Raw genomic sequence first — 16,987 nt, forward strand, 5'->3', positions numbered from 1 at the left:
CAGTTTAGTTACTGTTATGTGTAGTTCATATTATAGAGAATATTAATATAAGTTTTTTCATATCTGTTGTAAATTTATAAAATTTTTATGAAAGCCGAAAACTGATATTTAAATTAAAAAATGAAGTATATAAAAAATAATTTGGATTTGCTTAGTATTTACTTGTATGAATATTAATTTGTTTTATTTTTAAGGTAACAATCTGCTGAAACTTTAAACAAATTTAAAAATAGCTTTGTACTTTCAGAAAATTAACTGAATAATTTAAGGCTTTGATATGAATATAAAATATAATATTAAATATAAATGACATATTTAAGTTTTAGTTACTTTCATTATTATTTTAATTTATTTAAATATTTGTTACTAACAAAGTTTACAGATCGGGATACGGACTGCGTAGTTAGCAGAGTTCAAATTGAAGCTCTACAAATCTACTTCTCTTCGCTACGTGCAGACTGCCGAAGACTTAATACCCTTCCTTATATATAACGTGCTTTTGGGCCGATCTTAACGCAGTCTATAGTTTGGTAGAGTATTAAAATGAATTTATGGCCATAAAATAAATTTCATAAATTTAAACAAATTTTGAAGTAATAAAAAATTGTTTATATGTGCATCGAATCGGGCTATAAAAGTTGCTATATAAGTGCTCGCTCAGTCTGAATTTGGTTCAGTGTAATTCAAAATTTTAAAGTGTTCCTTAACTGCAGTAATAAAGGTGAAGCATTTGGATACCAATGGATAAAGTGGATAATAGTTCGGATACCTCCAGGATATATTTAAAGAAAATAATTAAAATTGAAAAATGCCTTCTTAAAAATATGCAAAGAATCAAATTATATTGACAGTGGCACATGTTGTTGTTAGGAATATTTGGTGAATGTAAAAAGAAAGTGAAACTAAATGATTGAAGCATCGAATATCGAGTATCAAGTATCGGGACTCTGCTCTAATCTGAGTGGCTTGACTAGAAGATACTCTTAAGCCTGTGCCTAGTTGCTGCCTTTAATATTTTATATAATACATGGAGTACTTGATATTGTGTATAGCTTAGAAGAATTTATATGTCAAACTGGAGAGCAATAGCATCTTAAATGTATGAGACATGATAACTGATCACCTTTTTCAGTACATTATCGATTTTTTGTAGCAAAGTTGATTTGATAGGAGCATCAATTTCTTATAGGAGAACAGGAAAGTGGGAATAACATATTGATACTGTTGCTGATCAAGAATATAATATAATATATATATAATTTATTAAAAAAAAAAACAGAACAATAGAGGAAAAGAGCGAAGAGAGTTTTGGGGTTAAGAGTATTAACCTCGAGCTGCCATTTGCAATGGGTTCAGGTTCTATAGTCTATGAAAATTAGTGTTAAAAATAAAAATGTATATTTTATAACTTACTTTTATTTTAGGCACAACATGAGTCAACGAATTATTTTACTGGTCTTGCTTTGCTTGCATGTAACTCTCTCATTTGCTGATTCCGTTGACGAAGATGAGAATCTGCTCACGGTAATGCTATATATATAAATATAAATAAAAAATAAAAATAAAAATAATAAAAAAAATAAAAATATAAATAAACCATAAATATATAATATAATAAAAGTTTATACAAAAAAGCTAGTCTAATATGAAATAATTAAAAAATTGCATTGATTTCACAGATCGGTCTGCTGCAGAAATATGGTTACCCGCATGAGAATCATACCGTTGTCACTGAGGATGGTTATATACTAAATATACATAGGATACCAAGACCCGGAGCCAGGCCAGTTTTTCTGATGCATGGCCTAATGGATAGCTCAGCTACTTTTATATTGATGGGCCCCGGAAAGGGCTTGGGTAAAGAGGCTATAAATCAGTTGACTAAACATCTCTTTCACGCTCCTCTCTCTCCCTCTCTCTCTCTCTCTCACCTTCTCTCTCTCTCTGTAGGCTATTTACTCTATGAGCAGGGCTACGATGTCTGGATGGGCAATTCGCGCGGCAATACCTATTGCAGGGAGCATGTCAAGTATACGACAGATGAGCAGGAGTTTTGGGATTTCTCATTTCATGAATTGGCTCTCTTTGATCTGCCAATCACCATAGACTATGTTCTGCAGTTGACCAACTATACCAATCTGCACTACATTGGCCACTCGCAGGGCACAACTTCTTTCTGGATTTTGGGCAGCGAGCGACCCGAGTATATGGAGAAAATCTTGCTCATGCAGGCTCTGGCGCCCATTGCCTTCTTTGAGTATTGCAAGAGTCCGATCGTGAATTTTCTGGGCGCAACTGATTTGACCGCGAATGTAGGTCACTTTACTGTGTGAATTGATAATTTATTGATTATATTTTCTACAGCTCGTTTCACGCTTGCTGGGTCCAAGTGAATTTTTACCATCAGACGATTTCTTAAACATGTTTTCAGATGTCTTATGTAATTCCTCGCCACTTGGCCTGAAGCTATGCAAGAATGTGCTCTTTCTGTTTGCGGGCTACAGTCCAGCACAGCTGAATGAGACCATGTTGCCTGTGATACTTAGCCACGATCCAGCTGGTGCGTCTACCAAGCAGGTAATGCACTATGTCCAGTTTAGAGCATCGAATGAATTTCGCAAATATGACTATGGTCTTTTGAGGAATGTAGCACTTTATTCGAGTCCTTTTCCGCCCAAATATGATTTGTCCAGGGTCACGGCCAAGGTGATTTTATACTATGGTCAAAACGATTTGTTGGGCCAGCCCGAAGATGTTTCCAGACTCTACTTCAAGTTGCCCAATGTGGTGCTCAAATATCTCGTGGACTATCCCAGATTCAATCATTTGGACTTCACGTGGGGCATAGATGTACCTGAGCTGCTCTATCACCGAATGTTTAAGACTATGCGTTATTTTGAAGGTGCTGCGCTTAAGGAGGAAGAGGCTGCGGATAAATGAGTGAAGAATAAAAACAACTTGCACTTAAGACGCATTAGAACATTTTATGCAAATATATATGAAATAAAGTTTTCCAGATAAAATAAAGGTTAAATGATAAAAAGTTGAATGTATTAACTAATTAATTATTTAAAATTTTAAAACAATATTGTATTGTCTTTTTGAAATAATACACGGACCGTAATAAAACATGTATCTTCCTGAGACTGTCTTAAGAGATATGACTTAAAAACTGAAATTCGACTCAACTCCATCTAAAACAAATATATATATATTCTATGGGATCTGCCACATCAGCTTCTGCCTTTTACAAAATATTAAATATTAAGAGCTATCGACAACATTGAGCACGAGAACTAATTTCTATGACTAAATCTTGACACCTTCTCGCAAATTTCTCAGAGCATTTGTTAACTACACTGAGATTATTTGTGGTCGACTGAGTCAATACAATTGAATTTCATGTGTAAATTTCATATGACACCCAATTCTATTATTATTTTTAAGCATTTGATTATTGAATTTGTCGATTATGTCGATGAAACGATTAGTTTCCTTTTAAACTATGAAACATATGCGTATATGAATTTTTACAATTGATTTATAAATATTTATATAGAAATAAATATATACAAATATATAAATATGTATAAATATATAAATATATATATTAATGTATAGCTCAATAGTAAACTAAATAATGAAATATCTTTATTTTTTTATATACATTTATGTTTTAAAAGTAAATTTGAAAAGTATGAAATGTCAAATTTTTTTTTGCAAAAGTAATTTAAGATCATGTTATTCCTTTGCATATATGAGCAAAGCAAGATTAAGTTTTTTGCAGGGCCGCACGGGTAATCCCAAGTCGATAAAAATGATTGAAATTCTTTTAAACACAAAGTTAAATACTCTCAAATGATTTGTATTTTTTGTTTGCTATTTAAACATGCATAAATAATTACAAAATTAAAAAATATTTATAAAATAAGTAGTTAAGTAATTAAATGTTAATTTAAACTTTAACTGTTTGCCAGTTAAAAACTTGTAACAAAGATCAAGAAAATAGAATTAAAATTAAAAAAACAAATTAAATTCGTGTTAACAAATATGCTAAACAGTTAAGCTAACTGAGTGTAAAAGACAAGTTGAGCTTAGAATCTGTTATATCTGAGCTTTGAAACTCGTTTGACATTGCCCCAGGAGCTCAATAAAGTAGGAATTGTTTTCTCTGATAAATATTTTGAATTATTTAACATTCGCAAAGAGCAAATTGCAGTCGCGTGTGTATTACTCAGCTACCATTGAACTTGATCAACTAATAATAAGCATTGTGGGACCTAACTAGCTATCGGCTACTTATGTCAAGCACCTCACTTAGTGAATAGTTCAGTGAGAGCGTATCGAGCGTCGAGAACAGTTCAACAAAATTAGCTATCGAACAACTGAAAAGAACTTAGGGAGAACTTAAAAACATCATTATTAACTAAGTCTAATTCGCAGTATTAAAGTGCGTGCAAAATGAATTTGAGTTGGAACAAATAGTATTTTACTATTTATCACTAATGCAGACACCAAATATGGGCAAAAGTCTGTATTAAATAAGCTGAATAAGCTAAATTGAATCATTTTAAAAATACGTTTACGGCATTTGATGCGTGCCACAGCGGTTTATACGTGATTTAATACATATTACTTATTGTAATTGACGTAAGTATGTTTAAGTTTGGATTGAAAGTGTGATTGAAGAAGAGATATATAATATAATTTGATTATATTTAATATAATATTATATATTATATATGAGCTCTACATCAGATTCTATTTTGCATCAAATTATAAGAAATAAATCTTTTATGTATGAAATTATTTAACGATGTAATAGAATTGATGTTGATAATGTTTGGCTGCCTAAATTATGTGGTTTGGATATTAAGTTTTGGCGTTGGTTAATAATATTCTTAAGTGCAAGGATCTTCTCAGTGAACTGAAACAAAAACAAGCAACAAATTTAGAAAAAGTTAAGCAAAATAGACGAGTTCAACTGGTTAAATACTCGTGTAACGAGAAAACGCAAATAAGCTTATCATAAAATCGATTTTTGTAGTTGTAGTTTGTAGTAGTAGATTATTTATTTGTTCGTCTATAGATAGGATCAATAGTGAAAATATGTTAGTTCCGCAATTGAACTGTAAAAGATATACTTATTAGCTGTATTACCTCACCCAAACTAGGCGTGCATTTACAACTTTTTGCTTGGTTTGCAGAGAGTATAAAGGGTAGTCTATTTGCCAATAATTCAGGCTGTGTTTATAAAGTGTGGATGATGTACTATAAGATGACTTGCCACTAGCCAAAGAACATTACTTAAATCATTTTTGCTCAATTTACAAAGATGAATAAAAGAGTTCAGTGGGGTTTTTGTTATAAGAAGCAGAGCTATACATAATTTTTTCTAAAAGCACATATTTCAAATATCAATTCTATAATTTCAGTATCGACTTTAATAACAGCTTTAATTTTGCTAAAAATTTTGTAATTCTCGAGAAATCTTTAGACTTGCCATTACTATATTTAAAATGATTTTTTCATTTATTCACTTAGATAGCGAGCGATAGTAAATTATACCATTTAAATAATTTTCTATATATTTCTCATAATTATGCATAGAAACGAAGGTAATACGAGCTTTTAGCACTTGCATTGACATCGAAATAGTTTTCGATTTAATAAACTGATTTTGAAATTTATGTATTAGCTGCCACAGAGGTCATCAGTGAGAGCTTTTATTTCAGTTTACCTTCATTGATTCAACAAATGTTTTATTTTATTTTGATATCAAAATACCCTGTACAAAACGGAATGATTTTATTAAATAGTATGTAGAAGTAGAGATAGAAGTAGAAGTAGTCGGAAAATAGCTAAGATATATATAAATAAAATTTATAAAATATTAAAAAATTAATTAAATTGCAATTGAGAAACTCTAAAAGAAACTCTAAGTCAAGACTAATTTTTAGCGCTTAGAAAAATTCTTTAACTTAATTTTATTCCTCAATCTCTGTGTTTAAATTTATAATCAACAAACCTTGCGAAATATGTCTATGTACAGGGTATATACAAGTTCAGTATTCTCAACTGGTTTTATCAGCTTATCACACTTTGTGAGAATCTGTTGCAGTTACATGTTAACTTTGAAGCATTAAACTTGAACTAGACATGCAATTTATTAATTAAATTAACGATTCAATAACTTTTTGCAATATAAATTTGATTTGCTTGTTTGCATTCTGCAGGTTAGTGTGTCAAGCGGATATATCACTAGATAATTGCCAACAACTAGTTTTCTATAGTAAATACTATATATATCCAAAAACTTAATATGAAGCGCTTATATTACGGCCTGATCTGTCTGTGCTTCAATGCTAATTGGCTCCTGGCGGATATTGTGCAATACGATCCAGCGGTAATAGAAGATGCGCATTTGCGAACTGTAAGTGTTACCTAATATTTATCTATATAGTATAATAATACTCTGTCCCTCTCGCTCTCTAGCCTGGTTTGATCAAGAAGTATGGCTACAACTTTGAGGAGCATAAGGTGGACACCAAAGATGGCTTTCGTTTGACACTGCATCGCATAGCCAAGCCTGGGGCGCAGCCTGTGCTGCTGGTGCATGGTCTGGAGGACAGCTCCTCGGCGTGGGTTATGACGGGCTCTGGCCGTGGCTTGGGCTATCTGCTCAGTGATCGCGGCTATGATGTCTGGTTGATGAATTGCCGTGGTAATCGCTACTCGCGCAAGCATCGCAAATTTCATATATACCAACGTCAGTTCTGGGACTTTTCGTTCCATGAGATAGGCATTTACGATCTGCCCGCGACCATTGACTATGTGCTGGCCCTCAGCAAGGGTCACGCTCAGCTGCACTATGTGGGCCACTCGCAGGGCACCACGGCGGCCTTTGTGCTGGGCGCCGAGAAACCAGCCTATATGAAAAAGATCAAACTAATGCAGGCCCTCGCCCCGGTTGCTTATTTCGAATATCTTGAAATGCCACTGCTTCGAGCTCTGGCCCCCTACATGCCAAGCATTGTGGTAAGTTTTACTTTGAAATAAATTCTGATTTCTAATTTTTATAAATAATAAGAGAAAAGTATGAGAGAAAACTTCAAATATGTATATTTTCAATTATAAGGCTTTAAATTTTAAAGTATTTTATACCAAATACTCCGAGGCACTCTTTAGTTTCTATCTGCCAACAATTTGAATTTTATTAGAAGTGGCTAACTACCTCAAATATATTTATGAGATATAGTATCAGCATTGTTTGGTCAAGCAAATTATTGGCAAAGTTTTTACGGTTAGTCATAATAAATTTTCTATAAATTTCTATGTTACGTCAAGCTTTCATTTATTTAGAAAATGCATATACAAATATTCAAATTTCTTATACATTTTACAGCGTTTGCTTCAAGGTCTGGGAATTAATGAATTGCCACCGGAAACAGAAGTCTGGCGTGAATTAAGCTACAAATATTGCAGCCTTGCATTTCCCAATACGTGCGCCAATTTGATAATGCAATTAGTTGGCATAGACCTGGAGCAGGTGAATATCACACTTACGCCTATAATTCTGGGCCAATATCCTGCTGGCAGTTCGGTCAAGTCTGTCAGCCACTATAGCCAGCAGGTGCTGAGCGGTGGTTTCTACAAGTATGACTACGAGAGTCCCTATATGAATTGGCAAGAATATGGCACTATTACGCCACCAGCGTACAAGTTGGCCAACGTTAACTGCAAAGTCGCCTTGTTTTATGGCCAAAATGATTTGCTCGTCGCTGTCAAAGATGTGCAGCGGCTGCGCAAGGAGCTGCCAAATGTTGTGCACGATGAGAAACTGGCCTACAAAAAATTCAATCATATCGACTTTCTCACTGCAATCGACGTCAAAGAGTTGCTCTACAACAGCATGTTTCAAGTCATGGAAAAGGTCGACAAAGGCGAACTCTAGTTGGAAACGAATACAATTTCTGATGTAATTGAAAAACCGAAACAGTTTTTGTTTCAATTTGTAAGTAAATTTGTAAGAATATACATATACTCTACCTCAGCCACGGATTGTTCTTAGAGCCATTTAGTATAGATACTAAATGTATTAGTAAATAAGTAAAAGTATTCGAAATAAAATTCGAATACTTTTTCTTATTAATTATACATTTATAAAAATATTTTAAAATGCAAAAAAAAATTGTAAAAATTATAAAAAGCCAAAGTGATTATAGTAATAATTATAAATGTTTAATTTTATAATATAATAATAATAAAATAAAATATAACATGCTCGCAATACAAATAAATAAATAAGATTGTTAATAATAAAAACAATATTAATCATTAAAAACAATTATATAAATAGAGATTTCTATAATTAAATTCTTAATTATATATTTATATTTCTATATAAAATATTACCTATGATTATAATTAAGAATCAGATCCAAGAGTTGCCATAGCCGTAGCAGCTTCATAAAGTATTGCAACTTCCCCCAGTCGAAAATTTCTCTGTCTCGTTTACTGTTTCAATAAATTTGCCAGCAACTCGAGTTTAACATCAGTGTTGGAATTATTTTGGCTATTTAATATGTTTCAAGCATGGATGAAGCTATTCAAAATTTGCCTTTGCCATAATTCGATAATATGTTAACAAATTTTGCATTCTGTATTTTGCATTTTGCGGCAAATGTGTTGCAACTAGCTAAGTGCAATTAAATGCTGCATAAATGCGCCAACTGAAGTGTCCAGAAAGCCACTTAAAACAGACACTCAACTATACAAATATGTATACATATATATATAAATATATTCTAAATTCACTTTGCATCGCACACAATTATTGTAATTTTCTATGAGGCATTGAAATGGAAAATGAGATTAAATATTTAAATCGTAGAGCAGCCTGTGGCTAGCCAAAAGTACGTGTACATGAGCGTGTGTGTGTCTGTGTATGTGTGTGTGTCTGAAAACTCTCTATAACTGTGGAAAATTTATTGCAAGTACATTTTATTTAAATGCTTTTCATGCTGACAATGCCAGTGGAGTGTCTAAAGGGCAGAGAAACGTGGGGCCAAGAAATGTCCAATGACAAATGCAAAAAGCTGCCAAAAAATAACACAGCACAAAAATGTTGGCATTGGCATGTGTGTATGTGTGCGAACGGGAGTGTGTGTGAGTGTCGACAACCGCAAGAAAATAAAAGTGACATTTTATAAATGCAAACTTAATCATTTGCAGTCTGCAGCTCGGCCATAAAACCAAACAAAGCTACACAGCCCAAGTTCCTAATTGATTTTATATATGGTACTTCGTTTTTAAATATGTGAAAAAATTCGATGAAGAAGTTTTAGAGCTTTATAAACATTTAGGAGATCTTAGATAGATTTAAGAGTCTTATTATATTTAGGTTCATTAATTGATTTTACACTTTGTGACCTGCAAGTAAGTCATTTAATTAGACGTTAAGGATAAAATAATATATATGATTTATCTTGCCCTTGCAATTAAATATTTATTTTATCAAATATATCGATAATATCTTCGATTACTAAACATATGCCAATATTAATTTTTGATATTTTGCAATCCAGAATAATGTTGGGACCGCGTTTAACAGTGTAATTTAAGAGCGGTAATTGATCCAATGTAAGACATTACGCTCATTTGATACCTTTATTCTCTATTCCTCTCATGGTTCTTTAACTCTCGATCAAACGCATTGGCTTGATCATGCTAAGCCATGCTCTCGTAGTTCGAGCTTAGCGTTTGAATGCTGCAGTTGTGCGTATAGCTCTGGTGTTTGAATTGTCTATATTACAAATATTTTCTGAGGATTCTTTAATTGGATTTATAGCAACTAATTGAGTTATTCAACAAATATATAATAATAATAATAATGTAATATTATTAATAAATGGAATATTTAAAAATTTTATTAAAATTTACACAAAATACTAATGATTTCTAATCAACTATTTATTTTTTGAAAAATGTTTTTTTTTTTAAGCTGAGCTACTTTATGTCTTTATGGCCATTTCATGTCTTCATGTAAAAACCAATTTCAAATGTCAAATCTCTTCAGTTTTAACTAAAGTTTTGATTTAAAGTAAGAAATAAATTGCAATTCAGTTTACAAAACGAGTTTCATTTTGTTTCTTGGAACCTTTTGATGTATTTATTTGAAATTTAAACAACTTTGCAACGTGTCGGCTACTTAATATCGTTGTCAAGGAATCAGCTTTGCCACAACGTTTGTTGTTGTTGATGTTGATGGTGTTACTGTGGTTAAGGCTGAGTCCTCGCAGCAGACACTGCCCACTGTGACATATCAATCATGTGACTTGACCAAGCGGAAATCGAGTTTTGCTTCCAGTGTTTGGGAACTTTCTCGTAACTCTGCTCCCTCATCTAAAAAACATGCCACCAATATGCTGTTGTGAATGAAATTCGTTAAAATCCTTTTGGTCACCTTTTGTCTCAGACATTTACATGTTTGGCCTGTTCTCGATTTGGAGTGTTCAAGGATGGTGGCTGAATAGCTGAACGGCTGTTTGTTTGGCTACCCGCTTGGCATGTCCTGTGCTGCATGGCAAGTGATAAAGGCGACACCCCGGGCAACTAACTAAAATTTGATGCTCGAACAAAAGCCGCTTGCCAACCAGAAAGCCAACAGCAGCAAAACCAATCGAAGTCAGTTCAAGATTTTGCGTACGGATTTGCATTTGAATGAGAAATGAGAAATGGGAAGTGGCCAAGTTTGCGCTTAGATTTTTTTCAAATACCCTAGAAAAGGACCAATTTAATGGGCAGTTGAGCAAGTGCAAGATTGAATGATTGCTCATGATTGACTCATGTTGATTGTGGCTGACAATGGCTGAAGTCACTTAAAATTTCTTTTTTTTCTCTGTCAGTTTCTTTTTTACTGTTTCCCAACAAGAATTTGTTTATAAATTATACAAATAATTTTTCTCAAAGTTTTTCATATACATTATTAAATGGAGTATCACCAAGTCAGCCATTCCAATTCTTACAATATTCTAGTTTGTTGTTCTCTGTTGTTGTGGCTTAGCTCAAGTGGTCGTTCGTATGGAGTTCTTGGTTTTGCGGATCTATTGTTTTCTATTTGTTTGCTTGCCAGCACAGCAACAACAATAGATATAACAACAACAAACTATAAAAGTTTTTGGCTATGAGCAGGCAACAATTGAAAATTTGAAATGTTCTTTGTTTAATAGCGAAATTCATTGCATATTCCATACTTTTTAAATAACACAATCTGTGGCTTAAGATTATTCAGTCTAAGTCTAGGTATTAAAAATTGCCTAATATATTAATTAATAGTGATTTTTGAGTCAAACGTTTCTGTAAAGATTTTTGATTATTTTCGTATTTTGCGTTAAGAATTTGAAATTATAAAAATATTTTTTAAAAAGATTTCCTTGAAATTGTATTATAAATTTTTGTGATTTTCTTGAATGCAATTATTCTTTCAAATAACTTTTGACTTAATTGAAATACCTTTCGAGTATAGCGTATATAATTTGTTATTGGTGCTTTACCTTCAATATGTGATACCGTTGTAAGTGCTGCCCAGTCAACAACCCCTCAGCCGAAAAGTAGTTATGCAACTGCTGTGTGTAAAGTATTTGATTTCATAATCAAAAGCGCAATTTGATTTGGCCACAATTTAATTAAAGCTCGCCTGGAAAACACCCCGAAAAACTGCTAAACAAAAGCTCCATTTGCCCCGCCCTACGAATTTTTACATGTCTAGTCCTTTATTTCTATTCCCATATCAAAGACTCCCTCCCACTCTCTTCTCTTTTCAGCTAGCCTAGACTACGCTTGTGGGGGCAGTTGGAACATCTGCAGGCTTCACAGAGTTTTACATGCGGCTTGAGTACATCAAAATGTCTAAAATTTCATAATTGCAACTGGTTTCATTCCGTGGCGCTCCCCTGTGCTCCCCAGAGTGTGTGTTGCGTGTCCTGTTGGCTGCTTGTTTTTCGTTACCCCAACAATGGATGCAACCAAATGCCCGGCATCTCATATGGCCAGACCGCAAAACATTTAATTACGTTACTTTATTCTTTGTTATTATTATTACTATTTGCTGCACAAAACACAAACAACTTTGCGGTGAAGACGCCTAAATGCTTTGCCTGCAATTTCACGAAAAAGTAAATAGTCCAGTTTAAGGCATTTTGCTGTTATGGTAGAAATTTTTGCTTTTGAATTTAGGTAAAGGAGTCGGTAATTTTAATAATTTATAATAAATTCTTTGTATTTCGTATTATTTTTTTGTCTATTTCAGACAATTTAAAAAAATGTTTAGTACTCTGTGAACATTTATTGGGAATGGAATTTCTTAATCAAATTTTCAGAGACTGAAAATGATTATCTGCCAAAACAAAAGTCTCTGCTATAGTCTGCGCGAGATGTGAAGGCATCTCTAATCCAAAAAATAACCGTTTTATTTTATACAGCTGCTCACAGGAAAGCTTTCACGAAAGTTAAAGTTGCATCTTTTGTGGCAATCACACTAAAAGAAATCAAATTATCGATAACGGAATGAGATGAGCTAGCGAAAAAAATTATAGAGTTCTTATGTGTATAGTATACATGAATATATATTTAAAATTTCACGTCTCTAGAATGTGTGGCTTACGAGTTTACTGCGTTCATGCGGAAGCACTCAAGAACAGTCGAACATAAGGACAATTTGAATTGGTTAGATTAACTCAACTCATTTCGATCAAGAATATGTAGACTTTATGGGGTCTGCCATGCCTTCTTCTGCTTGCTACATAGATATTTCCTAAGCAATGAAAAACTGCAACCTTTGCTCAAGGAAGGAGAGAGAGAGTTAGGGAGACAGAGAATGGTTTGATGGATGCGAGTTTAATCCATCAAACCATTCTCTCTCTCTCCCTCTCTCCTTTCTTCTCATACAATTGAAGCGCGGCATGTGCACTTCATCGATTGCTGCCGCATTGCCCCATATCTGCAGCAGCTCCTGTGCTCGGACGTCATGTTAGCTGCTAATTGAAAATAATTTTAGCTAACGATACAAAAAATGGCGAGCGCTTCAACTGAAAAAGTTAATGAAAAATCAAACCCAGTTTCTGCATTGCACTCTCTGTGTGTGTGTGTGTTGTGTGTGTATGTTTGTTAGCCGAGGCCAAAAGGTGCAATGAGGCTGCAGCTGAAGCAGGTTCGGGCCACGACAGCTGCCAACGTGCAATGCATGTCAGGCAAGCAGCCAAGCGGAAGTGCTTAGCACCAACACCAACACCAATACACACATTCACACACATACACACACGCATACATTTCTTGGTTTAATAACGGCAAAGTGAAAACAAACGCGTGGCCAGCAAAATATTAAATAAAACTAAAGTATTTGGACGCATTCTGAATACACTTTGAAGTGAGTTTTCAACTATAATATAAAATACTAAAAATATATAGATTTTTCTGACAGGTGTAAAGTTTAAGCACAAGCTTGTCTTATTTTAAATGAGATATTCTGACTTTAGTATATAGGTGAAGATGATAAAGTATTGAGTAGCTGCACAGAACTCTTACTGAAGATCTATCCGTCCTTATGGCTGAATCAAGTACGCTAAAGATTTAAAATTAAATAAAAAATTTAAAAAAAAAATATATATATATATCTTATATCTTATACATATATCTTAAGTTATTTCTGCACTATTTATTCTCTTATGCATTTCATATGCCATATCACATTTACAATACCCCTAGCCAGGCTATAAAGCGTAAAGCTAGAAAACTTACGGAAAACTCGATCTGGCTAAGTAAACGAAAATAGTTTTGTATAAATATCGTATGTGTGTGTGCGTGTGTGTGTGTTCTACCTGTTCAATGTGGCCACAGGCATGCTGGCTGACGTGCCTGAAAGCCCGTGTTAATACTTGAAAATAATTTATCGAGTGCATTTATAATTGATGCTGTTGTTGCCTTCACTTCCATTGCAACTTCCTCTCTCCCCCCTCTCTCCTTGTTCTTATTTCTTATGCTTTTGTTCTTATTACACTTAGCACAGCAAGCAGAAGAACTAGCAGAAAATGCAGCATATTTTCAATTAGAATTGAACATGTGGGAATTTGTTTCTTGGGTTTCGGCTTAATTAAGTTTTTGGCTTATTTTAATTTATATTAATAACTCTGAACAATGTTGCCTCAGTCTGTCGACAAGTTTAATTTGCTTTAACAATATGAAATTTATCAATTGATTTATGCAATTGCATAGTGTAAGTTACATAAATGTCTTAAAGGTAAAAAGAGTAAATTCAAACATGTCAAAGGGCTTTTACTTCAATATTACAAACAAAAGAATTATTTGATATTTTATCAACTTTTTTTGTTACCTGCTCAAAAGTCTCTCCCACTCAGCCAAAACCCAAAACTCAACTTGAGATTTAGTTAGCCGCCTGGCAATTTGTCATGGCTCATAACTTCCACTCGCAGCCCCATTGCAACTCGTTAGGCAAAAGCCATCAGAAAACCAAACCCCAAAAGGGAATCTTCCCAATTTAACGCGAGTGTCATTTGCTTGAAAAACAAAATAAACCTCAGGCGCAGCAAAAGCCAAAAAAGAAGAAGTTAACAAAAATTACAAAAATAAAAAAGAGTTAAAAAAAAATCTAATTAAAAATTTGCAGCCCAGCTGCATGGCTAACCCCACAAAATTTGTGCCTCGGCCACGCCTTCCCCTGTCCAGTCAAACGCTCGCAGCGACAAACAAAAAAGCAATTACAGTGCCTCAAACTGTTGCAACTTCCTGCACTGTACTGACAACAGAGGCGCTAAACTTGGGGCCCAATATTAGCAGACAGACGAACAGTTGCCACGCCCCCTATACCCCTCCTCAACACCAATGCCCGTCGAAGGCCTGCTCAAGCGTTGCAAAGCCACAGCACACACTGTGTGTAGCCAGCTGCCCAATTGGACCGCCTGTGGTTGTGCTCGACATAACAGGCAGCCAGGATATCCTACTGGTTGCCACTGCTCCATGCCAGCTGTATGTGTGTGTGTGTTAAATACGCGAATGTCCTTCCTAATCTCATTTGGCGATGTTATCCTGGCCGCCAAGCAGACAACAACAGCATCCACTGGAGCAACAACTGTGCTTGGGGCCAAAAAGGAGTTTCTATTATACATATAGAAGCGCTGTGTGTGTGTGTGTGAGTGCCACGCCTCTCGCCAGTGCGCCCTTTAGTCTACATTGTAATGTATACAAAAACAAGGCAACTCCATTTTACATTTTTCGGCTTAAACTTTTTACATATTGTTAGCCACCGATTCCCCAAGTGCAGTTGGCTCCCCTCGGTGCCACCCTGCTTAAGATACCCTAGTATTGTGATGTATTGCAGGGTATACATAATATTTTGAAGGTTTTTGGTTTGTTGCAGTTGAAATTTTTTAAAAATAGTTTTTCAGTGATTTTATATTTAATATACCCTAGAATTGTATACGAAAGGTATGTTGTGCTATATATATACCATTTAAAAATTTTCATAATTATATTTATATAAGTTCAGCAAGGAAACTTTTTTGAAATCATTTTGCTCAGCAGCATTCTAGAAAATACCCTGTAAATATATGTACTGAAGGCAGGCTGCACTCAAATCATTTTAAATAATTAACAATTATTTTATACACAATTTTGGTTTTTTAATGAAGCTTATATAAATAATATAAAAAATACATACATATTTTTAAAGGGTATTCTGTTAGTCTATCAGAGCTTCGACTAATTTCGAATGATTATTATTTGCTTATAAAATCAAAAACTACATTTAAATGATATAATGATTTTGTTTGTAGAGTAAATGGCAATTATATATTTTTAAAGGGTATTCTGTTAGTCGTTCTCTTTCTGTATGTGCTACTCTCCTTTAGTTATTATAGTTGAGCTTTCATGGTTTTGTTGTGCGCGTCTGCTGCAGCCGCAGTTGCCACATGAAAAACGAAACCAAACGAAAAAGCTGAATGAAGTGGGCGTGAGGCATGGCTTCATGTCACACACACACGCACACACGCTTAAAGACACATACAACCCGAAAAAAAACAGCTCTTTTTTAACGCTCGGCAAAAGTGAAGGCAAAAACAAAAAAAATTTCGCACCCGCGGTGACCAAAGTATTTTTGCCTCCACAAGATGAAGCTTGTATTTATATATGTGTGTGTGCGTGTGACGTGTGTAAGTGTGTGTGTGTGTGATTTTGGCTGTTATTATTGCGTTTTTATGCATGCGCGCATATTGTGAATGTCCTTGGCCATGGAAGCTGGTAACAGGACATGATATATGCTCTTAAAGCGGGCCAAAAAATGTCGGCTGGGCGGTGCAGTGGTGGTGCAGCGTGTAAAAGTGCGGCTTGGATTTGGCGGTCTTAGTGCCTGAAAATGTGCTAAAAACTTTTTAAATATTTTTCAACTCTATCAAAAGTGAATTATGGCCAGCGGTTGAGCCTTTGCTTTATATCAACTATTTAGAGGGAAGTTCATTTAAGCCAAGTGAGAGATTGGACTGCAAAATATTTAAAAATATATTGAGTATATATTTAAAATATGATAGATAAGTTAAAAATAAGAATCTAAATATTTATTTTTATATGATTATAAACATATCAAATTTTAACGTTTACAAAAAGCGATTTTTTTTTAATTTAGTTTTCATTTTAATTTTTGATATGTTAAAATGAGAAATTTTATAGATTTCTTAATTTAAGTTTTCATTAAATTCTTGGAAATATTATAAATTATACATTATTTAAAAAAAGTTTTAAAGTTTTAAGCATATTATATATTTTATATATGACAATTTTAATATTATTTAATAATAATTAATTTAATATTATTTAAAATTTATTTTTTTTTATTTATTAATATTTAAAAAATGTAAGAGTTAAATTATTTTTTTAAAAAGAATTTCTTTATAGAGGTTGAGTTTTACTCTAAGAATTC

At 33.7% G+C, this 16,987-nt stretch overlaps 2 protein-coding genes across 4 annotated transcripts; both read left to right on the forward strand.

Annotated features, from left to right (window-relative positions):
- The first annotated feature begins 666 nt into the window (after positions 1-666).
- LOC111601162 (lipase 1-like) lies at positions 667-3,026 on the forward strand. Of its 2 annotated transcripts, XM_023317650.2 has the most exons (6): positions 667-721; positions 1,425-1,524; positions 1,680-1,857; positions 1,951-2,312; positions 2,365-2,577; positions 2,694-2,945. In XM_023317650.2, the coding sequence occupies exons 2-6, from the start codon at positions 1,432-1,434 to the stop codon at positions 2,856-2,858; spliced, it is 1,011 nt and encodes a 336-aa protein (XP_023173418.2). In that variant the 5' UTR covers positions 667-721; positions 1,425-1,431; the 3' UTR covers positions 2,859-2,945. The 2 variants fall into 2 exon arrangements, with proteins under 2 accessions (XP_023173418.2, XP_023173410.2); XM_023317642.2 differs by having other exon boundaries at positions 2,365-3,026.
- A 1,479-nt stretch (positions 3,027-4,505) lies between these two features.
- LOC111601314 (lipase 1) lies at positions 4,506-9,863 on the forward strand. Of its 2 annotated transcripts, XR_002751536.2 has the most exons (5): positions 4,506-4,650; positions 6,237-6,433; positions 6,496-7,038; positions 7,406-8,014; positions 9,588-9,863. XR_002751536.2 is itself a non-coding variant. In XM_023317846.2 (4 exons), the coding sequence occupies exons 2-4, from the start codon at positions 6,323-6,325 to the stop codon at positions 7,952-7,954; spliced, it is 1,203 nt and encodes a 400-aa protein (XP_023173614.2). In that variant the 5' UTR covers positions 4,506-4,650; positions 6,237-6,322; the 3' UTR covers positions 7,955-8,069. The 2 variants fall into 2 exon arrangements, 1 of the variants encoding a protein (XP_023173614.2); XM_023317846.2 differs by lacking the exon at positions 9,588-9,863 and having other exon boundaries at positions 7,406-8,069.
- The last annotated feature ends 7,124 nt before the right edge of the window (positions 9,864-16,987 follow it).

This window comes from Drosophila hydei, unplaced genomic scaffold (genome assembly GCF_003285905.1).
Source record: "Drosophila hydei strain 15085-1641.00,03,60 unplaced genomic scaffold, DhydRS2 tig00008114-arrow-pilon, whole genome shotgun sequence".
NCBI lineage: Eukaryota > Metazoa > Arthropoda > Insecta > Diptera > Drosophilidae > Drosophila > Drosophila hydei.

Excerpts from the sequence above, each read along its gene's own strand:
- LOC111601162 (XM_023317642.2), top strand. The coding sequence starts at position 1,432 with ATGAGTCAACGAATTATTTTACTGGTCTTGCTTTGCTTGCATGTAACT. Across the intron at positions 1,525-1,679 it reads AAGATGAGAATCTGCTCACG|ATCGGTCTGCTGCAGAAATA; the intron begins GTAATGCTATAT and ends TTGATTTCACAG. Across the intron at positions 2,313-2,364 it reads CAACTGATTTGACCGCGAAT|CTCGTTTCACGCTTGCTGGG; the intron begins GTAGGTCACTTT and ends TATTTTCTACAG.
- LOC111601314 (XM_023317846.2), top strand. The coding sequence starts at position 6,323 with ATGAAGCGCTTATATTACGGCCTGATCTGTCTGTGCTTCAATGCTAAT. Across the intron at positions 6,434-6,495 it reads AAGATGCGCATTTGCGAACT|CCTGGTTTGATCAAGAAGTA; the intron begins GTAAGTGTTACC and ends CTCGCTCTCTAG. Across the intron at positions 7,039-7,405 it reads CCTACATGCCAAGCATTGTG|CGTTTGCTTCAAGGTCTGGG; the intron begins GTAAGTTTTACT and ends TACATTTTACAG.